Source organism: Scyliorhinus torazame, chromosome 11 (genome assembly GCF_047496885.1).
Source record: "Scyliorhinus torazame isolate Kashiwa2021f chromosome 11, sScyTor2.1, whole genome shotgun sequence".
Lineage (NCBI taxonomy): Eukaryota > Metazoa > Chordata > Chondrichthyes > Carcharhiniformes > Scyliorhinidae > Scyliorhinus > Scyliorhinus torazame.
Window position 1 is genome coordinate 52,353,603 of NC_092717.1, and position 26,248 is coordinate 52,379,850.

The 26,248-nt window shown below is 45.5% G+C and overlaps 1 protein-coding gene across 4 annotated transcripts in view; it reads right to left on the reverse strand.

Annotated features, from left to right (window-relative positions):
• LOC140385282 (transcriptional activator GLI3-like) overlaps positions 1 to 26,248 on the reverse strand; it is a 526,585-nt gene that overhangs the window by 209,763 nt on the left and 290,574 nt on the right. For all 4 annotated transcript variants that reach the window (XM_072467248.1, XM_072467249.1, XM_072467250.1 and 1 more), the window contains one exon: positions 5,827 to 5,932. In XM_072467248.1, the coding sequence (XP_072323349.1) occupies positions 5,827 to 5,932 (106 nt within the window). The remainder of the gene's footprint in view (positions 1 to 5,826; positions 5,933 to 26,248) is intronic.

The following is a 26,248-nucleotide window of genomic DNA, read 5'->3' on the forward strand; positions in this document are numbered from 1 at the left end:
ACAGACACAGAGACAGACAGACACAGAGACAGACAGACACACAGACAGACACACAGACAGACAGACACACAGACAGACACACAGACAGACACACAGACAGACACACAGGCAGACACACAGACAGACACACAGACAGACACACAGACAGACAGACAAGACACACAGACAGACAGACAGACAAGACACACACACAGACAGACACATACACAGACAGACACACACAGACAGACACACAGACAGACACAGACACGGACAGACACAGACACGGACAGACACACGGACAGACACACGGACAGACGCACGGACAGACGCACGGACAGACGCACGGACAGACGCACGGACAGACGCACGGACAGACGCACGGACAGACGCACGGACAGACGCACGGACAGACGCACAGACAGACACACAGACAGACACACAGACAGACACACAGACAGACACACAGACAGACACACAGACAGACACACAGACAGACACACAGACAGACACACAGACAGACACACACACACACACACTGAGGAGTCACTAACTTTTGTTAACCTGGGCCTTCACTCAAATTAACAGCCTGTTTAATTGTGACTTGCTTCCAACTACACCAGAGTGACCAACAGCTTTTCCAGGATAAGAACAGAGTTCCTCACTCTCCGAGATTTCAAAAAGGGTTTTAAACAACTGACCCCACCCGCAGCTGGTGCAGGACTGGATTTTCCTACAGTTCAAACTGGCTGTGCAGAGAGAAAGGTCTTTACTCTGGACTTTCAGACAGAATCCATCAGGTATGAGAGAGATATCAGAGCTGACCCTCCAGCTTCTGTTCAAAATGAAACTAAAGCTAAGGTGAAGCCTGCCTTTTGAGAAAATTCTAGAATGGTATTGCGTGTCAGCTAAGCCCTGGAAATCTGAAACCGTCTATTGGCCACCAGCCAAGTCCATCAAGGTGCACCATCATTGATATCAGACCACCAGCACATCATGCTGGAGTTTTCTTTTTGTTAAATTAAAGATGAAGTCCATCTTAAAGGTTAAGGTGAATTTTTGTCCAGGTACAGAAATTGAAATAGCAGAATAACAGAACTTAAAAGGAAAAACAAGAGGCAGATACGGATTAACAGAAGGACCCTTACAACATTGCTCACAACATCAGGAAAGCTCCCTGTTCTTCCTCCAATAGGTACTGTGGCGGGGACAAGAGCGGTTGAAGAAATGAAATGAAAATGAAATGAAAATCGCTTGTCACAAGTAGGCTTCAAATGAAGTTACTGTGAAAAGCCCCTAGTCGCCATATTCCAGCGCCTGTTTGGGGAGGCTGGTATGGGAATTGAACCGTGCTGCTGGCCTGCCTTAGACTTAAAGGACTGAAAACTAGCGGCCGAAAAAAGTTCTAAAGATTGTTTTTGTGATACTGGGTTATTAAATTATAAACACATTTTATGATCTGCCATGAATGCAAATACTTTTATGCCTTTGCAAATGGGTGAATTATTATGTTTCTACCCACTTGAAATCTTAATTTTCCCTTTGTTTATCTTCGATTCGCATCTAGGCTGTGTACTAATGACATTGCCCCCTGTCTCCATAATGAAGTCAGTTCGCTAGCCACTGATTTCATCCATCTTGGAAGGTTGGGCCAGACTGTTCTGACCCCAAGATGAGCATCCAATCCCATTTCTGTATAATCAAGATGATTGTTTATTTCCACCTCTGTAATATCACCCATCTCCACCTCTGCATCAGCTCATCAGATGTTGAAACCTTCATCCATGTCTTTGTCACCTCTAGATTTGACAATGCTCATTCACCTCTGGCTGGCCTCCCCACATTCTATCCTCTATAAACTTGGTCATCCAGAACTCTGCTGCCTATCCTCAATCTCCAAGTCCAATTCACTTGTCATCCTTATGCTCACTGTCCCACATTGGCTGCTGGTTGAGCGAAGTTTCCACTTTAGAATTCTCGTGCTTCTTTCAAATATCTATAATCTTCACCAGCTCCACAACCCTTCCAAGATATCGGATCTCTTAAAGTCTGGCCTATTATTATTAAGTCTTGAACACTCCTGATATTAATCGTTCCACCATTTGCGTTCAGCTGACTAGGTCCTAAACTCTGGAATTCCCTCTCTAAACCTCTCCAACTTGCTTGCCTCCTTTAAGACATGCCTTAAAACCTACCTCTTTGACAAGCTTGTGGTCATCTGATGTCCCCTTCTGTGATCTAATATCATATTTTGTTTTATAATGCTCCCGTGAAGCACCTTGGGACATTTTGTGACATTAAAGGCTCCTTTATAAATACAAATTTCTGCTGAAGATCTAAGAACTTTAATTCACTGTAATTAATTTCTCCAAACAAATGGTGGCAGCCACAATCTCCAAACTAACTTACACTATGCTTCTCAAATTCATGTTTGCTTCATTTTACAAGGATTGTTAATGAAAATTACAAGCTAAACACTGTCGTTTGTCAACGCCGTTGTTTATGCTAATTTTTAATTATGCAGTTCAATGTTCCTTCATGGTCAATTTTTGAGAATCCAGAGATTAGGGCACGAGTACAGCAAAGGTCTACTGCCCACACAAAGGTACAGCAAATGCTCTTCCACCCCTAAACTCTCACACGCTGGTCTGAGAGGGAGCTCTCAACTGTCATTGTTTACAGAGGCGCTGGGGTTATTGGGATGAGAAAGAAGTTTGTCCAGCACAGGCCTCACCTAGAAAGCAGGTGTCATTGACTGGGGGGGAAAGAGGAAATAAAAGCTGCAAGCTGTACCTCTGCGTGGTGCTTGCAAACTACGCCATCTGGACGATAAGATATAGGAGTAGAATTAGACCATTCGACCCATCGAGTCTGCTCCGCTATTCAATCATGGCTAATATGTTTCTCATCCCCATTCTCCTGCCTTCTCCCTGTAACCCCTGATCCCATTATTAATCAAGAACCTCTCTCTCTCTATCTTAAAGATACTCAGTGATTTGGCGTCCTCAGCCTTCTGCGGCAATGAGTTTCACAGATTCACCACCCTCTGGCTGCAGAAATTCTTCCTCATTTCAGTTTTAAAGGACCGTCCCTTCAGTCTGAGGCTGTGCCCTCGGGTTATAGTCTCTCCTACTATTGGATACGTCCTCTCCACACCCACTCTATCTCGGTCTTTCACATTCTGAGGTTTTAAATGAGATCCCCCCCCCTCATCCTTCTGAACTCCGAGTACTGACCCACAGTCCTCAACTGCTCCTCAAGTGACCAGCCCTTCATCCAGGGATCATTCTTGCGAACCTCCTCTGGACCCTGTCCAAGGCCAACATATCCTTCCTTAAATATGGGGCCCAAAGCTGCTCACAATATTTCAAACAGGGTCTGACCAGAGCCTTTTACAGCCTCTGCAGTACATCTCAGCTGGACGTCAGCTGCCTGATTTCCACACAGTCAGCGGCCATGTCCAGGGGTGTCCCACCCACCTGGATGCCTCAAACTCTGGGCCATGTGATCGTGGAACTGTCCCTGCACTTTGTAGCATTCACACACCACATTCGATCCCTCCCTCCTCATCCAATACATTGCACAGGTGGCCAGTAGGTACACTGTGCATTCATGTCCCCATCTGCTAGAATCAATAGCAAGTCTGTTCCCTTTCTGCTGTTGTGTTTGCAAGAATGATATATTTCAAATACACGTCTGTAGATGTGGAGGTCAGGAAAAAAACCCAAAAGGGTGGAATTCCATTATCTCAAAGTTGGAATTCTGCCAAGTGGCATAGATTTCTCATCTGTGCTGTGGGATCTTTTCAGTCCACTTGAGCAGACAGGTGGGGTCTCGGTTTAATGTCTCATCTGCAGAATGTCTTCTCCATCAAATCAGCACTCTCTTGGTATTGCACTGAAGTGAAAGCTACAATGTTCTGAAGCTTCCCATGAACCTATCCTTCTAACGCAGTCTATTAATTGAACCAAGCTGATTAGATGCATTACACAGAAGGCACTCCCACCGAAGACTTTAAGGGTCCAAATTTATTTCCTTTCACTAAAATTAATGTTAAAGGTGGTAAGAATAAAAGGTGATCTATAATGCCACAGACTCATTCTTGCTATATTTAACATCAAAAGCAAATGTACACCCGGCAAAAGGCCATGACTCTATTTGATTGACTTGGCTGGTGGCCCATGAATGAGCTGAAAAGGCTGTATTCTGCCCTGCAACAGACTGTGATTGGATATTGTCTCACCAAGATGTTTTTCAGAGACAAGGCTGGGTTTCTAGTTTCACTTTTGGTTCTGAAGTCTACATGGAGGAGCTCTCATGCCCTCTCTCCAAGATCTGATGGATTCGCCCTAAAAACAAAATCCGGTGTAAGAGCTCTTCTCTTTCCCCGGTAAAACTGGGTGTAATTTTCTCAAGCCTGCAAGGGATGAAGTCAAACAATGGACAGGAAGCCGTGTTTGATACGAGACAAAAGGATCTCAAAAATGGAACATAGGCCTGAAGGTGATACTTTGAGTTGAAGGCCCTGTTTAAAAAAAGCTAAAGTGTCTCTTGATTAGAAGTCCTACAGCTTGTGAATACTGAATGTTGAATGAATGTTTCGGCAAGAAGACCATCACCAACATTAAACCAGAGGCTTTGATCAATCCCTGCTGTAAGGAACACATCATCTGAAGCAAGAACTTAATCCTTATGTATTATTTTAACCCTTTCCACTCCTCTGTCTTTGTCTATCTTGTATGTGTATGGGTAGAGGGTGGGACAGTTAAAGGGAAGGGGGTAGTAGGTTCATTTGTTTGTTATCCAGCTGAAATTACTGCATGTTTCATTTTTATTTCTGTTATGAATAAACGGTAACTAAATTTTTGGGCAGCCAAAATCCCAATTTCAGGAATTTTTATACAAACTATTGTTTAATTCACTTGTGTTGCGGCTAAAATTGACCGCACACTAGCCCAGGGTGTTGTAACAACATTTAAGTTTGTCCACAGACTTTACATAGGTTTTCGAGCAGCAATTGTTGGTTATTAGAAATCTATTTAGGTGCAGCAATATTTACTGGGGACCTGGGATATAGATGAACATGGCAAGCAAAGGTGTATCTCCTCAACCAGGTTGAAGAAACCTTGTGAGGAAGTGTCTGATTTTCACCTGTTCAAAACCCATTCACTTCAAAGTTGAAATCAGGCTGGCAGAGTCTGAGCCACGAAGCATAAATGAGAAAATTTAATGCCAAATCATATGCAGAAAGTGAAATAAAGAGACTGAAAGAAAAATTGAATTGAGAGGGGCAACAATAACTAATACTCCACACTTCAAAAAGTAAATTTTCAGTGCCAGATACGCTGTTTGGCAATAATTAAGACCTGCCATACTTAAAAATTCACTTACACTGTAACGAACAAGCTCCAACTTTTTCTGTATTCAGTGGGTGCCTAGTGGTTAGGAGCTACAATGCTACACTATTCCCTGTGTGTAAATGCTGAGTCTTTTGGCTAAATACCATCTAAATAAAGTTCCTGGAGTAGCAAGCAACCTGGACAGCAACTTCCTGATTCCCATATTTAACTATACATGTCATCACTGGAAGTTGGTGTCTGATTTACTCCTTAATAGCAGTGAACGCTGATGGGCTCACCATTATTTATACCAGCAAGATCTAGGCCAATGTTTAAAGACAAATAAGTTGTTGAAGTGAACACTCCGGCTTCATAAAAAAGTTTAAAGCAGGTACTGACAATGATATTTGCTTTTCAAACAATATTACCCCGGTCCAGAAAAGCAATTAATCACATAAATTCTACTGTAAATTTTACTTTATCCAGGACATTAATGGATCATACTCACATGTGTACCGGGGCAAGAGGTGATGGGTCATAATGGTAACGTCCTTCATGATGTCTGACATCGATTGGAACAGGTGGGTGGAAGGATGGGAAAAGGGGATGTGGAGCTGTAAAATGAGAAAATAAGAGACATGAGGATTACAGGGAAATCTGAAAGCACACTTCATTATTAGACTGAAATTTTACGTTGCATTAATTGACAGACCACTGTTAACAAGCCAACATTTAATTTACATGTGTATATTTGAAGAAGGTAGACCATTGTTTAATACCATGACCCGAGTCAATTTTATTTCAGTTCAATTTAATGGTGTCAGCTTTGGTTTAATTGTAATAATAATAATAATAATCTTTAATGTCACAAGTGGACTTACACTAACACTGCAATGAAGTTACTGTGAAAAGCCCCTAGTCGCCACATTCCGGCGCCTGTTCGGGTACAAGGAGGGAGACCTTCAGAATGTCCAAATTACCTAACAGCATGTCTTTCGGGACTTGTGGCTGGAAACCAGAGCATCTGGAGGAAACCCACGCCAACACTGGAAGAACGTGCAGCCTCCGCACAGACAGTGACCCAAGCCGGGAATCAAACCTGTGACCCTGGCGCTGTGAAGCAACAGTCCTAAACAGTCCTTGAAGAATAAAGGAATAAAGGGTTTTGGTGTTCGGGCCGGAAAGTGGAGCTGAGTCCACAAAAGATCAGCCATGATCTCATTGAATGGCGGAGCAGGTTCAAAGGGCCAGATGGTCTACTCCTGCTCCTAGTTCTTATGCTCTAACTACTGTGCGACTGTAGCATTCTCACTTGTGAATCAGACGCTTCTGTGTTCAAGTCCAACTCCAGGGCCTTGAGCACAAAATCTACATTTTTAAGAAGTATCCAAAGAGTTACCCTTCACTTATAGAAGTTTTGGTTAAATCACCAGATATTTTAGCAACTGTCCTAGGAGCTAAGTCACACAATTCAACAGAACTCCATTATCAATAAAACATTTACTTACAGAAAAATCACCAAACCTTCTGATTTACATGATTTAATTTCAACTAGTTATAGTTTGGAAATTTTGGGCATGGTAAATGAGTTAGTAATGCAGATGATTTATTAGCAAACCCTTCTGATGACAATGCAATGGGGCAATTCAAGTAAATTGAATAAGAATAACAAGTGCAAGGGATTGAGTCCACTGGACCTCTATATTCCTGCTGAGAGGAACTAGAATACCGTTCTTTACTGTCAAGTTAGAAAAACTGAGACACTGACAGGCAACGAATGATAGTGCAATGCACACAGGCCATGTCATAATCAGCTTTGATAAAAAGTAATCAATATTTCAACTCACAGCATATTTTTTCTTAATACTTATAATACTATAAAATTTACAGGCTGCTGTGATAATGAGGTCTGTGAGAAGGAAATCTCCACACTTGAGCTCTGGCCCCGCTGACCTCAGCCAGTGCACATGTGTAGGGGCAACACATTGTTCCAAAAGTTGGACAGGTTTTCTTTTGACTTCTTAAGTAGGTAGTGACCTCTGTTAGAATAGAAGGCCAGACGGTAGGGCAGCACGGTAGCATAGTGGTTAGCACTGTGGCTTCATAGCACCAGGGTCCCAGGTTCGATTCCCCGCTAGGTCACTGTGCGGAGTCTGCACGTTCTTCCCGTGTCTGTGTGGGTTTCCTCCGGGTGTCCGGTTTCCTCCCACTGTCCAAAGACGTGCAGGTTAGGTGGATTGGCATGCTAAATTGCCCTTAGTGTCCCAAAAGGTTAGGAGGGGATATTGGGTTACGGGGATAGGGTGGAAGTGAGGGCTTAAGTGGGTCGGTGCAGACTCGATGGGCCAAATGGCCTCCTTCTGCACTGTATGTTCTATGTCTGTATGTTTTCCCCCTGCCCTCCCCACAAGCACCATGATAAAATTGTTCACTTGCAATTATGTCTTTAAGAATTATATACACTTGGACAAAGTGAGATGGTGGGTATCATCAAAAAAATGTAAACCAGTCAAGAGTGCATGCTGATGGAGGACGATGATGGAGGGGCAGAATAGAAAAAAAAAGAGATACTCAGATGGAAGTTATAACTCCTGGGCAGAAAAGTGCTTAAACGAGTCCCAGATTGATCTGCAACAGCAGCAGGGCAAGCTATTTTTGATGGTTGGACTTCATTAATGTGGTTGGGAAGTTAGTGTCTAGGAATCTCAAAAGGCCATTTGTTGGATCTAAGCTCAGAATGGGGACCGGGAGGGACAGTGAGGGTCGGGGGTCGGGTGAATGTGGGGAAATGTTTCAGTACAGTCAGAGAGGCCTACATTTACCCTGTGTGGTACATCAGTTCTCAAGGAACCAATTATTCAGTTGAAGAACTTGGAGATCTACTTAAAAAAATAAAACTGGGAGTTACGCCATTCGACCAGAGGCAACATGAACAGCTGGCAACAACTGGAACAAATCTGCAAGCAACAAATCCAACCATGGAGCCATCAAACATAGGGAGAGCAAGGTGTTCACTCCAGGCAGGCCAGCGAAAGGCAGGAGGCCAGAGACAGCAGGTAACAATCCTGTGTTTCCTTCATATAATCACATTGTTTTCTCACTTACTAAACCCCAGAAACATATGCAGTTTATACAGTTTTTGTAGTAACAGCTCATTTCACCTTCAGAAATAAGATGGGCCCTTCATGCAAGATCTACCATTTTAAGGAACGTGGAACCAAGAGGGCTCCAATTTTGTCTGCTTCACGATTACAGTCTCTCAGGATGATTAATGGGCGTACCCTGTACTTGATTCACTGTATACTCAACAAAGGTTTACAATATAGCTAACAAGAAATATTCAAAGCATACAGAAGGAACCTTTAACACTAGCAGTCGGGATGTTAAAAATCTGTTGAGTGAATGTTTTGCAAAAGAAACTATCCAAAGGCAAGTCGGAACATATACACAAGCACTTTAACTGTCACAAATGGAAAAAAACCAATGAATTTCATTACCATCAGAACTCAACTATAAATAAATGAACTCAGCTCCTCGAGCAATTGTTCATTTCTGCCCATTTTTCCACACAGCAGCTTTGAGCCACAAAACAGAGACAGTCCATCATACTGCATAGTCTGCTTAGGACAAACCCTTGTGACTGGAAGTGGCCTGCATCACTAGATCCAGCATAATTATCCGTCTCGTGACTTATTATTCACACATGAGCAATACATCTGGAGAACATCATAACTCAAGTGTCTGTGTAATAAGTTACTGTACTGTTACCATCTTCTGTTGCAGCTCTTGACAAAATGCCACATGATGACTTTTCCAAAGTCAGGCTAAAACTGCTGAAGCAGAACAAAATGCCACTAAACCTCCATACCTGCTATTTATCATACAATTTCCTGACTGATGGTTTCACAAACCAGCTGCTAAGTGCTGTGTACTCTACTGTCAGGAAACTAACATGCTAAATGGAAGACAGCGAGAGTAATGGGGAGAAGCAGTAGAATCAATTTTACTCTAGGAATTAGTTCTCGCTGAATTTTAATGCTAACTGGACTTCAAAGCACTTCAAATCGAATAGTTTTTTTGCCACTGAATGTGGTACATGCATGTATCAAAAAGGCATTTTTTCATATCAGTCACACAAAAAAATTGTCTGTTTGAGTGAAATAAGATTAGCTTTAAGCCAGGGGTGTCCAAGGTATTTGTTTCCTCTGTGGGTCTCATCTCGAGGGCCGCATCCACATTCCCCACGTTACAAAGTAACACTTCAGAAGTATGCCAATGATTGCAAAGCACTTTGGGATGTCCTGAGGTTATGAAAGGAGCCATATAATTGCAAGTCCTTCTTCACATTTAAGTTAAATGTCAGTTTTGGTTCAGTGATAACACTCGTCGCTTCTGAATTAGAAGTCCCATTCCAGAGACTTGAGCACATAATTTAGGCAGACATTTCCGTGTAGTACCCAGAAAGTGCTGCACTGTCGGAGGTTCCACCTTTAAGATAAGACTGTAAACCAAGGTGCCATCTGTCTTTGTTCGGTGGATATAAAACATTGCACAGCATTATTTAAAAAGAGCAGGGGAGTACTCCCAGTGTCCGAGGCAATAGTTATTCCTCAAACTCCATCACTAGAACAGAACATGGTCCTTATTTCACTGCTGTCTGTCGGTCCTTGCTGTGCTTAACTTGGCTGCTGTGTATTTTATAATACAAAAGTGGTGACCATGGGCTTTCATGTGCTGGTGCATGGTTATGCTTGGCAAGATGCAGCAGTGGTTTGCCTTCCGTAGTTTCTGGCTGACCAGGAGACGCTCTCATTCTTACCACCAGCCAGAAGCATTTGGAAGGATTTGCAGGTTGATAATCAACCCTTTTTGGCCAGGGTGTGAATGCACCTTTCTTGGCCATCAAGTCTTGGTATGGGACTCAAACCTGGACCTTCTGGCTCAGAGGTAGGGATGCTGCAGTGTGCATCATAAGATCTCTTGCACAAAAGTGGCTGCATTTCTAAAATAATTAATTTGACTGCACGGTGCTTTGGAACTTCCTGAGGTCATGAAAGTTATCATAGAATCATAGAATTTACAGTGCAGAAGGAGGCCATTCAGCCCACCGAGTCTGCACCGACTCTTGGAAAGAGCACCCTACCCAAGGTCAACACCGCCACCCTATCCCCATAACCCAGTAACCCCACCCAACACGAAGGGCAATTTTGGACACTAAGGGCAATTTATCATGGCCAATCCACCTAACCCGCACATCTTTGGACTGTGGGAGGAAACCGGAGCACCCGGAGGAAACCCACGCACACACGGGGAGGATGTGCAGACTCCGCACAGACAGTGACCCAAGCCAGAATTGAACCTGGGACCCTGGCGCTGTGAAGCAATTGTGCTATCCACAAGGCTACCGTGCTGCCCCAAAGTTGCTCTACAAGTACAAGTACTTTTTTTGATGAATTAGGCTGGGATGTCGGGTCGATAGAAAAGTGTGCAGAATTTTGTCGGAAATTTAGACACATAGATGTTTATAGCATGGAAACAGTCCCTTCGGCCCAGCTTGTCCATGCCGCCCAGTTTCTATCACTATGCTAGTCCCACTTGCCCGCATTTGGCCCATATCCCTCTATACTCACCCTGCCCATTTAACTGTCTAACTGTTTTTTAAAGGATAAAATTGTACCTGCCTCTATCACTGCCTCTGGCAGCTCATTCCAGATGCTCACCACCCTCTGTGTGAAGAATTTCCCCTCTGGTCTCTTTTTGTATCTCTCCCCTCTCACCTTAAATCTATGCCCTCTAGTTCTAGACTCCTCTACCTTTGGGAAAAGATGTTGACTATCTACCTTATCTATGCCCCTCATTATTTTATAGACCTCGATAATATCACCCCTAAGCCTCCTATGCTCCAGGGAAAAAAGTCCCAGCCTATCCAGCCTCTCCTTATAGCTCAGACCATCAAGTCCTGGTAGCGTCCTCGTAAATCTCTTCTGCACTCTTTCTAGTTTAACAATATCCTTCCTATAATAGAGTGTGGTCTTACTGATGTCTTGTACAACTTCAACAAGACATCCCAACTCCTGTATTTAATATTCTGACCAATAAAGCCTAGCATGCTGAATGCTTTCTTCACCAGCCTGACCACCTGCGACTCCACCTTCAAGGAGCTATGAACCTGTACCCCCTAGATATTCCAAATTTGGAGCGAAGTGCATCTACTCTTCTGAATAAGAACCACGAACATACAATATTTACTACGGAAAAGCAGGATACTGGCTCAGATCCTTAATTTGCATTAGGATTTTTAAGCTGACACTTTCAGTGCAACAGTCAGTGTGAGTGCTGCATTGCCAAAGGCACTGCCTTTCAATCCGAGGGTTATATCAAGGCCCCATTAGCTTGTTCAGGTATATGTTAAAGATCCAATGGCACTGCTGAAGAGGAACAGGAAGCTTTATGCATCCTGGCCAAACATTAATCTCTCAACCAAGACCACAAAAAAACAACCTATTAACTAATAATTTATCTCTGTTGCTGTTTGTGGGACCTCACTATGTAGAATTAGTGTTTGCAGTTGCCTTCATAATAGAAGCACTCGTAAATGATTAATTGGTTGTGAAAAGCCTCTGGACATCCTGAGGAATGTTAAATTAAAAATAGTTGCAAATTCTTTCTTTATTGAGATTGGAAACAATGTTTTAATCCCCATCAACAATTCTAGCCCAAAGTATTTGCATGGCAAAATCAGAATATCAGATGTGCCTAATGCACATCTCCTCTCCGCTAGCACCCCTGCCTTGGGCTCAATTTTTTGCTTTGTGAAAATCTTACCAGTGTGTTTATTTTAGGAAGAAAATGAACGGAGTTAAAAAGTAAATAGTCACACGAATGGGAAAAGCACCATCTTGACACCCTCCTTTTCTCAAATAGACCTTCCTATTTTCCCATTGGGAAAGAGAAGGTCTCACTAGTCAGTTTTCAGTATAAATGAAGAGGTTATTTTACATGGAGTGTTCATGAAATAGAAAATCCATCCAAATATTTTGAGACATTAAGAGCGCACCTTTGAAAGCAGGAAGTTTATAGGATTTTACCCCAAGACAAACATCTTTGCATCTTACTACTCACCGAATAATGCCAAATATTTGACAGCCATGTATGGTTAAGATAATAGGAAAGGAAATCATTTTGACAACTTACCTTTGTAAAGCGCCTTTGACAGGAGCCCCAAGCAACTCGGCAGGTGTGTTATCAAGCAATAGTTTTTGACACAGCATGCAAATCAGAGCAGATGACCAAAGGTGTGTGCAAAGATAGAGGTTTTAAGAAGGGGGACAGATAGGTCAGGAGGCAGAGAGATTAGGGAAGGAATCCCAGGGGTTAACTGTGAATGGTGGAGTGGTGCACATTGGGGCTGCATAGGAGGCCAGGATTGGTGCGGCACAGTAGTCTAGGAGGGCTGTAAGTCTGGAGGGGTTTACAGGGAAGGGCAAGATTTGAAAGCAAGGATGAAAATTTTAAAAATGAGGCTGTAACAGGCACCAATGTGGTTACGGAGCAAAAGAGTGACGGGTGAACATGACTTGATTCAAGTTAGGATACAGGCAGCAGACCGTTGGTCGGAAGTCAGCCAGGAAGTCATTGGAATAGTCAAGCTGATAGGCTGTGTCCGCGTGGGTTTCCTCCGGGTGCTCCGGTTTCCTCCCACAAGTCCTGAAAGACGTGCTGTTAGGTGAATTGGACATTCTGAATTCTCCCTCAGTGTACCCGAATAGGTGCCGGAATGTGGCAACTAGAGGCTTTTCACAGTAATTTCATTGCAGTGTTAATGTGAGCCTACTTGTGACAATAAAGATTATTAAAGATTAATTAACGTGCAGACTCCACACAGGCAGTGACCCAAGCCGGGAATCGAACCGGGGACCCTGGAGCTGTGAAGCAACAGTGCTACCCACTGTGCTACAAATGGTGGAGGAGCTGGATGTGCGAATACAAGGACAGAACCTGATATGATATTTTTGGAATATATTGTTGAGCGGAAACTTGTAGATGAGAAAAAGAAAGAGGCCAAAGATAAATCCTTGGGGTCTCCAGAGGTAATGGTGCAACAGGAAGAGTAGTCACTTCAAGTGGAATCATCAATGTGGAAAATTGTTCAGATCTGTCCTGTACACCAAAAGTAGGACAAATCCAACCCAGCCAATTACCATGCCAATAATCTACTGTCGATCATCAGTAAAGTGATGGAATGGATCCTCCAATGCCATCAAACAGCACTTCTTAGCAATAACCTGCTCATTGTTGCTCTGTTTGGGTTCAGTCAGGATCACTCAGGTCCTGACCTCATTACAGTCTTAGTTCAAACCTGGAAAAAGAGCTGGACCCCCAGGTGAGGTGAGAGTGACAGCCCTTGACAGTAAGGCAACATTCAACAGAGTATGGCATCAAGGAGCCCTAGCAAAACTGAAATCAATGGGAATTAGGGGAAAAGTTCTGCTTGTTTGAGTCATATCTAGCACAAAGGAAGATGGTTGTGGTTGTTGGAGGTCAATCATCTTAGTTGTAGGCCAACACTGCTGGAACTCCTCAGGGTAGTGTCAAAGGCCCAACCATCTTCAACTGCTTCCTCAATGACTGTCCGTATCACAAGGTCAAAGTGGGGATGTTTGCTGATGTTTGCACAATATTCAGCACCTTTTGTAATTCCCCACATACTGAAGCAGTCTACGTCCAAATGCAGCAAGACCTGAACAACATCCAGGTTTGGGCTGACAAGTGGCAAGCAACATTTATGCCACACAAGTGCCAGGCAATGTCCACCTCCAACAAGAGAGAATCAAACCATTGTCCCTTGACATTCAATGACATTACCATCGCTGAATCCCCTACTATCAACATCCTTGGTGTTGACCAGAAACTGACTGGACTAGCCATATAAATATCAAGGCTCCAAAAAGCAGGTCAGAGACTAGAAATCCTGCAACAAGTAACTCATTTCCTGATCCCCCCCACCCCCCCACCCCCCCACCAAAAGCCCGTCTACCATCGACAAGACACAAATCAATCAGGAGTGTGATGGAATGCTCACCAATTACTTGGATTTGTGCAGCTCCAACAACACTCAAGAAGCTCAATACCATTCAGGACAAAGCAACCCACTTGATTGGCATTCCATCCACAAACATTCACTCCGTTAACCACCGATGCACAGTGGCAGCAGTGTGTACGATCTACAAGATGCACTGCATCGGAACTCACCAAGGCTTCTTCAACAGCACCTTCCAAGCCCACGACTGCTACCATCTAGATGTAGAAGATGCCCGAGAAGACCGCCACCTGGAATTTCCCCTCCAAACCACTCATCATCCTGCCTTGGAAATATATTGCCATTCCTTCCCTGTCATTGGGTCAAAATCCTGAAACTTCCTCCTTAACAAGTCTGTGGGTTCTTCAGCAGTTCATGAAGGCAGCTCATCACCACCTTTTCAAGGGCAATTAGGGATGGACAATAAATGCTGATCTAGCCAGTAATGCCCACATCCCATGAATTAATTTTAAAAAGTGAGTCTCTGGGCATGATTAGATAAACAGAAATAGCATCAGATAAGGGCAATACCACCCAGCTGAAAAACTAAGACATGCTGGAGGAGAATGATGTGGTCATTTCTGTCAAAGACTGAAGAAAGTTCAAGAAGGACAAGCAGTAACTGTTTACAACAGTCAGTGACATAGGATGTTATTTGTAATTTTTATAGTAAAAGTAAAGTTGCCGTCGTCCCAGATGACCATAGGCTAATTTCCTCTTTGAGAGGGAGAGCAGACTGGTGGTGATTTAATCCGAGGATCATCACACCTCAAGTGAGCGGCAAGGTTGACAAGGCAGGCCTTCATGAATAACCTTGGCCAATACAGGAATTGAGTCAGCACTATTGGCCTTATAAGACCTGCTTCAGCACTGTGGTGGGGTGAAAAATCTGATTAGAAGGATTTAAACAGTTGTGGGATAGATTAGTATGGATTTGAGGGGAGCATCATGTTCACAGACATTTCAGTGGAAAGGGAGGCTAGAGAGGAGTTGGTAATTTGGAAGGATACTGAATAAATAAACCCTTGTCTCAAAAGGGTGAGGCATTCTCCTGAAGCAAAAGACAGCAGTAGGTTCCATTGAAAATAACAGCAGGAATGTTACTGCCTTGGGCCAGTGCTTCCATTGATGTACAAACCTTAAGCAAAATATTCTAGTACTGTGGACTTGCGCTGAGGTTCAGATGTTCTACTAACTATATGCTGGTGGGACAGCACCCTGGCCATTCATATACCAGGGTGATGTGGAGAGGAACTCATGTACAAAGAACTGGAATCTCAGAGCCAGCTGGCATCCACAAGTGTGGCACAACCAGGAGCAGAACCTACACATTGCAAAGGAAGAATAAGCATTCAAATAGTACCTTTAATGACCTCATTATGCCCTCAAACACTTCACAGTCAATTAAGTACTTTTGAAGTATAATCACTTTTGTGAAGTAGAAAGCATGGTAGATAATTTGTGCATAGCATGGTCCCACAAACAGCAACAAGATAATCACCTGTTTTTGGTGTAGGGCGAGGGATAAATGTTGTCCAGGACACTTGGAAAAGCACCATTGTTCGAAGAATGTCATAGGATATTGTGCTTCCACCCAAGTGTTGGGACTTCTTAGTCAGTTCCTCAGGGTTGAGAATGACTTGCGTCCATGCTGGTTCAATGGGCTCTGAGGTGGCTCGCCAGTGTGTGATCTGCATGCAGGACAGATGGTGCTTGAAGACTTAGGTGGATGAGTTGTTTGGAGGTTTGTGCACTCTCTCCAATGACTTGACTTCGCCTCTGTGCGGTCTCAAAGAACTCTCTCATCGTGTTCGGTGCCCTCACGAAGGAACCTGCTCCATTTTGGTTGGCGATTGGCCAGGTATTGGCCAGTGGACAGCATGGTAGCATAGTGGTTAGCACAGTTGCTTCACAGCTCCAGGGTCCCAGGTTCGATTCCCGGCTTGAGTCACTGTCTGTGCGGAGTCTGCACGTTCTCCCCATGTTTGCGTGGGTTTCCTCCGGGTGCTCCGGTTTCCTCCCACAGTCCAAAGATGTGCAGGTTAGGTGGATTGGCCATGCTAAATTGCCATTAGTGTTTAAAATGGTTGGGTGGGGTTGCTGGGTTACGGGGATAGGGTGGAAGTGTGGGCTTGGGGAGGGTGCTCTTTCCAAGGGCCGGTGCAGACTCAATGGGCTGAATGGCCTCCTTCTGCACTGTAAATTCTGTAAAATTCTATTTATTCCCATGATTCAGCAGAGTTGTTTGACATCTTCAGGAATACTTTAAGGACATCTCTAAAGTGATCCCACTGTCCTTCTGGAGGTCTCCCATTTGACAAGAGTTCAGAGTAGAACAGTTGCTTTGGGAATTCGAGGTCAGGCTTACAAATGACATGCCCTGCCCAGGAGGAGTGATTAACACCTTGATGCTGGACGTGTTAGCTTGGGAGAGTGTGCTGCTGCTGGACTGCCTTTCTTGCCATCAGATTTGGAGCATCATGTGAAGGTACCGCTGATGCTATTTCTCCAGTGCTGTGAGGTCATCCAAGTCTCTGGAGTTTATCAGAGTGTAAGGGTCACTGCTGCTCAGTAAGCAGTGAACTTAGTCTCAAGGCTTAAGATCCGGCCTCAAGTCTACTTTTATTCAGGCAGCTGAAAGCTGAGCTGGCACATTGGAGGCAATGATAAGTTTTGTTATCCAAGTCTGTCTTCATTAAGGGGAGGCTCCCAAGATATTGCTGTTGTTCTTGTGCTTTGAGAGCTGGTTGGAAAAGGACTTTAGTTTACTGAGTTTTAGTGACAGGACCATTTCCTCATGTGCTTTGGAGGAGGTGTCAACAATGACCTGGGGCTCAGTTTTTGAATGAGTGCACACACAAGCATCATCTGCATACTAGGGCTCAATGACTGAAGTTTGACTGATTTTAGAGGGGGAAAAGCTCCTTGGTTTAAGATGTCATTCAAAAGACAATAATTTTGACAATAGTATTCAGAGTACTCTTTCAGTATAGCATTGAAGTGTCAACCTAGATTACGTACTTATTTGGAGTGGAATTTCAATGCACAATGTTCTGATTCAGCAGCAGGAGTGCTACTATTGAATGACGGGTGATACGTTTCCCTCCTGCGAGCTTCCATGACTAAACACATTGATCAAACAATGAACTACACCTTTGAGTGCTGCATGGGGCAGGTGGCTGAAATTCTGAGCACAAATTTATACAATTCTTGCCATGGATCCCTGGTCTATGCTGGTTTCTAACGCACTGGTGATGAACCGCAGCCTGCACGTTCGCTGCAATTTGAATGACATATTCACAGTCCAAACAATGGAACAATATTAGTCTCATTTGGGAATAGAAGTAAAACACATCAAGTGCCCAAGAGAGACAGCTTTCCTACTTTGCTATAGAACCAGCATCGGCAATGAGTGCATCTTGACAAGATCCCCTTCCCTTCCAAGGAACACAGCTGCAAGGTTCAAATCTCCATTTAGCTTAGAGAATTACAGGGAATTTTGTGAAGCTCATTTTCTTGTAACTGACAGCGGGTGCTATGCTGGTTTCTGTCACTTCTTATTGTATATGCTCCTCAGTGGCCCACAGTTCATCTTTCTCCTGTTAAAAAGCTTTTCAATCATTTCAGAAGGTATATTTCACTCCTTTTAACGGTTTAATTTTGTGCAGCTTCATTCAAGAAGGGAGGATTTTTGACAAGTGAAAAATTAATTTGAACAAGTTGGAAGAAATAAAGTAATAATAATAATCTTTAATATTGTCACAAGTAGGCTTACATTAACACTGCAATAAAGTTACTGTGAAAATCCCTTGTCGCCACACTCCAGCGCCTGTTCGGATACACTGAGGGAGAATTCAGAATCATAGAATCATAGAATTTACAGTGCAGAAGGAGGCCATTCGGCCCATCGAGTCTGCACCGGCTCTTGGAAAGAGCACCCTACCCAAGGTCCACACGTCCACCCTATCCCCATAACCCAGTAACCCCACCCACCACTAAGGGCAATTTTGGACACTATGGGCAATTTAGCATGGCCAATCCACCTAACCCGCACATCTTTGGACTGTGGGAGGAAACCGGAGCACCCGGAGGAAACCCACGCACACACGGGGAGGATGTGCAGACTCCGCACAGACAGTGACCCAAGCCGGAATCGAACCTGGGACCCTGGAGCTGTGAAGCATTTGTGCTATCCACAATGCTACCGTGCTGTCCAACTCACCTAACAAGCACGTCTTTCGGGACTTGTGGGAGGAAACTGGAGCACCCGGAAGAGACCCACGCAGACATGGGGAGCACGTGCAGACTCCGTACAGACAGTGACCAAGCTAGGAATTGAACCTGGGACCCTGGCGCTGTGAAGCAACAGTGCTAACCGCTCAAGTCATACTCAAGTAGCAAACGGTTCGCTAAATATTCTTCCAATACTAACTGCAACCTGTTTCTGCAACCTGTAACTAACTTGAACCGGAAATAAAGTATCACTTGCCTATTAACATGGAAGCCACTTCCGGGTGCGGCGATGACCAGCTGAGTCGCACGTTTCAGCACCTCCCGTTGGAATGGACTTTTGGGCTCTTATTAGGAGCCCCAACGGCAATGTTTGATGGCTAAAACCATTGTGCGGTGAAATAGAAGGGAATCCCCCCCGGATATATATGGAGAAAGAAGAGAGTAGTGGCTGGATTGCAGAGGATCCTCAGGAGCAGCAGCAAGGAAGGGAAGCACGAAGCAAGATGGCGGCGGAAGGAGGCCGTTCGGTGTGGGGCCCGGAACAGCAAGAGTTCCTGCGGCGCTGTGTGGAGGAGCTGAAGAAGGAGATGTTGGCCCCGATGCTACAGGCGATTGAAGGGCTAAAGGAGGCACAGAAGACCCAGGAGTTGGAGCTTCGTGATGTGAAGGCAAAGGCTGCTTAGAATGAGGATGAAATACAGGGCCTGGTGGTGAAGACAGAGACGCACGAGGCACTGCATAAAAGGTGTGTAGAGAGGCTGGAAGCCCTGGAGAATAACTCGAAGAGGAAGAACTTAAGAGTTTTGGGTCTTCCCGAAGGTGCAGAGGGGGCGGACGTCGGGGCATACGTGAGCACATTGCTTCACTCGTTAATGGGACCGGAGGCCCCGACGGGCCCCTTGGAAGTGGAGGGAGCATATTGAGTCCTTGCGCGAAGACCAAAGGCAGGAGAAATACCTCGAGCCATAGTGGTGAGGTTTCACCGCTATAAGGACAGGGAGATGGTCCTGAGATGGGCGAAAAAGACACGGAGCTGCAGGTGGGAGAATGCGGTGATCCGCGTGTACCAGGATTGGAGTGCGGAGGTGGCGAGAAGGAGGGCGAGTTTCAATCGGGCCAAGGCGGTGCTACATAGAAAGAAAGTTAAATTTGGAATGCTGCAGCCAGCGAGACTGTGGGTTACACACCAAGGGAAACATCACTACTTCGAGACGGCAGAAGAGGCGTGGACATTTATTGTAGAGGAGCAGTTGGACTAGACTGGAGAGAGAAAGAGTTTCTGTAATAAAGTAGTGGGGGGATTATATGGGACGGGGAAGGGGGGAAATTTTTTTTCTCTATTCCCCTCGTTTGGGGGGGGGGGGGGGGGGGTATTGTGAACTGTGGGCGCCGGTGGGGAAGGAGAGGGGGAAGGAGAGAGGGAGCTACGCCATTAGGGGCAGGGCCGAGTGGGAAACACGGGCTTTGTTCCCGCGCTATGGTAATTGCGGCGGGAAAGGGAGCGCAGGAAGGAGGGGGCCTTACACAATGGGGGGCCAAGGATAAACGGGGGAAGCCGAGGTCAGCCAGAATTTGCTGACTTCTGGGAGTAACATAGGGAGAGCAATTACGCTAGAAAGGGATCTAGCGGAGGGGGGGGGTGGGGGGTTAACTGGGTTGCTGCTGCTAAGGGAAAGGGGGAGCTGTTATGGGGCGGGGTGGTCAGGACGGGAGGACACCGTCGGGGGGACACCGTCGGGGGGACAAACGGGAGCGTGGGAACCGGGTGAGGAGCTGGTCTAAAAAAGGAGATGGCTAGTCGACATGGGGGGGGGGGGGGGGGGGGTAAAGAGCCCCCCGACCCGGTTGATCACGTGGAATGTGAGAGTGCTGAATGGGCCGATTAAGAGGGCAAGGGTACTCGCGCACCTAAAGAAATTAAAGGCAGATGTGGTCATGCTACAGGAGACGCATCTGAAACTGGCGGATCAGGTCAGATTACGTAAAGGATGGGTGGGACAGGTATTTCATTCGGGCTTGGATGCGAAAAATGGAGGGGTGGCTATATTAGTGGGGAAAGGGGTAGTGTTTGAGGCGAGGACCACAGTAGCGGACAGTGGGGGTAGGTACGTGATGGTGAGTGGCAGATTACAAGGGGAAGCGGTGGTTCTGGTGAACGTATATGCCCCGAACTGGGATGATGCAATCTTCATGAAGCGTATGCTGGGGCGTATCCCGGACCTGGAGGGGGGAAAGTTGGTAATGGGGGGAGATTTCAACACGGTGCAGGGTCCAGGGCTGGACCGGTCCAGGTCTAGGACCGGGAGGAGGCCGGCAGCGGCCAAGGTGCTTAAGGACTTCATGGAGCAGATGGGAGGAGTAGACCACTGGAGATTCACTAGGCCCAGGAGTAGGGAGTTTTCCTTCTTCTCCCATGTCCACAAGGTGTATTCTCGGATAGACTTCTTTGTCCTGGGAAGGGCACTGATCCCGAAGGTGACAGGGACGGAGTATTCGGCCATAGCCATCTCGGACCATGCCCCACATTGGGTATATCTGATAGTAGGAGAGGATAAGGAACGGCACCCGCTCTGGAGATTAGATATGGGACTGTTGGCGGATGAGGGGGTGTGTGTAAGGGTGAGGGGATGTATCGAAAGGTACCTGGAGATTAACGATGATGGAGAGGTTCAGGTGGGAGTGGTCTGGGAGGCACTGAAGGCGGGGATCAGAGGGGAACTGATTTCCATAAAGGCCCATAAGGGGAAACAAGAGAGTAAAGAGAGGGAGCGATTGTTGAGAGAAATTTTGAGGGTGGATAGGCAATATGCAGAGGCTCCGGATGAGGGACTGTACAGGGAAAGACGAAGGTTGCATACGGAATTTGACTTGCTGACCACGGGCAGGGCAGAGGCACAATGGAGGAAGGCACAGGGAGTACAGTATGAGTACGGAGAGAAGGCGAGCCAGTTACTGGCCCAACAACTGAGGAAGAGGGGGCGGCGAGGGAGATAGGTGGGGTGAGGGACGAGGAGGGTGAGATGGAACGGGGAGCAGAGAGGGTGAATGGGGTGTTTAAGGCATTTTATGAGAGGCTGTATAAGGCTCAACCCCCGGAAGGGAAGGAGGGAATGATGCACTTCCTGGATCAGCTGGAATTCCCGAAGGTGGAGGAGCAGGAGAGGACAGGATTGGGAGCACAGATTGAGGTGGAGAAAGTGGTAAAAGGGATTGGGAGCATGCAGGCAGGGAAGGCCCCGGGACCAGATGGGTTTCTGGTGGAATTTTATAGGAAACACATGGACCTACTAGCCGCGCTTCTGACGAGAACCTTTAACGAGGCCAGGGAAGGGGGGGGGATGTTGCCCCCGACGATGTCGGAGGCGACGATATCGTTGCTCCTGAAGAGGGACAAAGACCCGCTGCAGTGCGGGTCTTACAGGCCTATCTCCCTTCTGAATGTAGATGCCAAGCTCTTGGCCAAGGTGATGGCGACGAGGATCGAGGATTATGTTCCAGGGGTGGTTCACGAGGCTCAAACTGGGTTTGTTAAGGGGAGACAGTTGAACACTAATATACGGAGGCTGCTAGGTGTGATGATGATGTCCCCGCCGGAGGGAGAGGCGGAGATAGTGGTGGCGATGGACGCTGAGAAAGCATTTGATAGAGTGGAGTGGGATTACCTGTGGGAAGTGTTGAGGCGATTTGGATTTGGAGAGGGGTTTATTGGGTGGGTTCAGCTTTTATATAGGGTCCCGGTGGCAAGTGTGATCACAAACAGGCAGAGATCTGACTACTTCCGTCTATATAGAGGGACAAGACAGGGGTGTCCCCTGTCCCCGATACTGTTTGCGTCGGCAATTGAGCCACTGGCCATAGCGCTGAGGGGCTCTAGGAAGTGGAGGGGAGTACTTAGGGGAGGAGAAGAGCACCGGGTGTCATTATACGCGGATGATTTGTTGTTGTATGTCGCGGACCCAGTGGAGGGGATGCCCGAGATAATGCAGACACTCAGGAAGTTTGGGGAATTTTCGGGATATAAACTGAATATGGGGAAGAGTGAGCTGTTTGTGATGCACCCTGGGGAACAGAGCAGGGGAATAGATGATTTGCCGCTGAGGAGAGTAACAAGGGATTTTCGGTACCTAGGGATCCAGATAGCCAGGAACTGGGGAACCTTGCATAAGCTTAAATTAGGAAGATTGGTGGAGCAGATGGAAGAGGATTTTAGGAGATGGGACATGGTGCCCCTGTCACTGGCGGGCAGGGTGCAAGTGGTCAAAATGGTGGTCCTTCCGCGATTTCTTTTTGTGTTCCAGTGCCTCCCTGTGATGATTACCAAGGCTTTTTTCAAAAAAGTGGATAAGAGCGTTATGAGCTTTGTGTGAGCTGGGAAGACCCCAAGAGTGAAGAGGGGGTTTCTGCAGCATAGCAGGGATAGGGGGGGACTGGCACTGCCGAGCTCAAGTGACTATTATTGGGCCGCCAATATATCAATGGTATGCAAGTGGATGGGGGAAGGGGAGGGAGCGGCGTGGAAAAGACTAGAGATGGCGTCCTGTAGGGGAACCTGCCTGCAAGCATTAGTGACGGCGCCTTTACCGTCCTCCCCGAAAAAGTACACCACAAGCCCAGTGGTGGTGGCAACACTGAAAATTTGGGGGCAGTGGAGACAACATAAGGGAGTGACGGGTGCCTCAGTGTGGTCCCCGATAAGGAACAACCATAGGTTCGTCCCGGGAAGGATAGATGGGGGATTTAAATCTTGGCAGCGAGCAGGAATTGCGAAATTGAAGGACTTGTTCTTAGACGGGACGTTTGCGAGTCTGGGAGCACTGACAGAAAAATATGGGTTGCCACCTGGGAATGCATTTCGCTATATGCAAGTGAGGGCATTTGTGAGGCAACAGGTGAGGGAATTTCCGCAGCTCCCGGCGCAAGAGATCCAGGACAGAGTGATTTGGGGGGCATGGGTGGGTGATGGTAGGGTGTCAGATATATATAGGGAAATGAGAGATGAGGGGGAGACGATGGTAGAGGAGCTGAAGGGAAAATGGGAGGAGGAGCTGGGGGAAGAGATTGAGGAGGGGCTGTGGGCAGATGCCCTAAGTAGGGTAAACTCTTCGTCCTCGTGTGCCAGGCTCAGCCTGATACAATTCAAGGTTCTACACAGGGCGCATATGACGGGAGCAAGGCTGAGTAGATTTTTTGGAGTGGAGGATAGGTGCGGGAGATGCGCGGGAAGCCCGGCGAACCACCCCCACATGTTTTGGTCATGTCCGGTATTGCATGGGTTCTGGGTGGGTGTGGCAAAAGTGATTTCAAAGGTGGTGGGGGTCCGGGTCGAACCAGGCTGGGGGTTGGCTATATTTGGGGTTGCAGATGAGCCGGGAGTGCAGGAGGCGAGAGAGGCCGATGTTTTGGCCTTTGCGTCCCTAGTAGCCCGGCGAAGGATTCTACTTATGTGGAAAGAAGCTAAACCCCCGGGCGTGGAGACCTGGATAAACGGCATGGCAGGGTTTATAAAATTGGAGCGGATAAAGTACGCACTAAGAGGTTCGGCTCAAAGGATCACCAGGCGGTGGCAACCGTTCCTTGACTACCTCGCAGAATGATAAGGGAAATGGAGTAGGTAGCAGCAGCAACCCGGGGGGGAGGGGGGGCCCACGCGGGCCCTCAGGGGCTTCCTATAGTTGTTTGTATATTAGTTATTTATACTGGCGTGTGGGACTTTATTGTCTTGGAGAGTTATTATTTTGTTGTTGGCAGTTGCAGTTTAGTTAATATATTATTTATTTGTTTAAAAAAAACGGTCATTATTATTTATATTGTTTTAAAGTTGTAAAAAGGGGAAAGTCCTGCACTGTTGTTTGACCGAAAAAAATTTGAATAAAATATATATATTTTTTTTTAAAACATGGAAGTGGTTATTCATTACTGCCCTGAATGCAGCCAGCACTTTTGAGTTTAAAGCTGATTATGCCTTTATTCTACAAATAATGCAACACGCTTTAAATTAGTCAAAAGGCACAAGCTATTGAGAGCGCTAAATGCCACTTAGTTTTAATACATACCTTACCTTTCAGCATAATACAACTTTCAGAGACAATACGTATTCCACAATCAGGCATGCTAAATCTCGATGGAACGGGAAGGCTGACATGTAGTATTTTATTTCAGGAAAGAGAAGTTAATGCTGTAAACCATGAACCAACATGTTACAACACAGTCAGAAAGGATCCATTGTAACAAATTGTAGAAAAACTGGAGTAGAATGTGGGAGTGGAAGCAGAAAGGGGAGGAAATATGAACTTGCTTTTCAAATCAGTTAAAAACTAAGATGAGAAAGGTCAATCAAATGGTTTTTAAGTCGGGTAAACAAAACCAGCATTTTGTGGTTTGGTTCATTTCAGTCGAATTCAAACAGGTCAAAATCAATTTAACCCAAAACCCAAGTCAGAAGCTTACCCATCTCCACCATTACATAGATTCTCTGCAACTACTAATATCAACATCTACAGTGGACGGGAATTTCCTCCATCCAACACCTCAACTAACACAAATTAAGCTGATGTCCTACCTTCATACAGTTGCCTTGCAGGTAGTTTCCAGCTGCACAATGTTGCTGAAATAGTCTCCTCCTTGAACTGGACTACACTTAGATACGCCTTGCTTAACACTTAAAATTCTAATCTCAAGTTCATTCCACAATAAATAAACTAACGTAGCCCAAAGGACAATCAGAGTTTCCATGTGAAATCTTAAAAGTGCCTGGAGTTACCAGCCGTACCCAGACTTGTGGCAGATTCCAAACAAATGCACCATCTCGATTTCCTCCTTACCCACCTATTTTCAGTTTGTAAAACTGTCAGGCAACATTATTGTAACACAGAAGTGATAACATTGACCAATAGGTATACTTTATGTTAAAACAAACTTTACTTTAATCACAGAATTAACCACATTAGCAACAAAGAAATAGCTTTACAGTTAAGAATTCTTAACTAAAAGAAGGAACCTTAACTTATTTCCAAAACCGACCATTGTATTCCAATTAGGCAAACCTTTAAATACCACTCATAAATAAAGCTAACAACCGAGGTTTTACTTGCCTATTTATGTACAGAATCTTTGGAGAGAACACCTTTCAGGACTAAACTGAAACACCCTTGTACAGATTAGAGTTCGAGCTTTTCTGAAAAGGTGGCTCCTCCGATTAACTACATCATCGTTACCTAAAGCACAAGGCATTCTTTGGTCTCTACTTACAGGATGTCCCGTGATTTGTTTAGCCAGGGCCAAACACAATACCCTTTATAAAGCATCTACACCCCAGGGGTCCTTCAAACCTAAACAATATTCCATTAGCTAGCTATCTGTAAACAAGTAAATAGTTCTCAACATCTATTAGCAGAACACGACAACTGCCAATCAATGATTATCTCACTTTTATGACACCTTATTCATCGTTCCAGCAGTTATACTGTCTGCATGCATCTTTTTAAATGTTTTAACTGGAGATTTTTGATTTATAAATTACAAAATAGATAAATCTATACAAACAAACCAAGTATAATTTACAGAAACATTATATTAAAAGTAACACAGCCCTCTTCACGACCCTCCTCCAACAACTGAT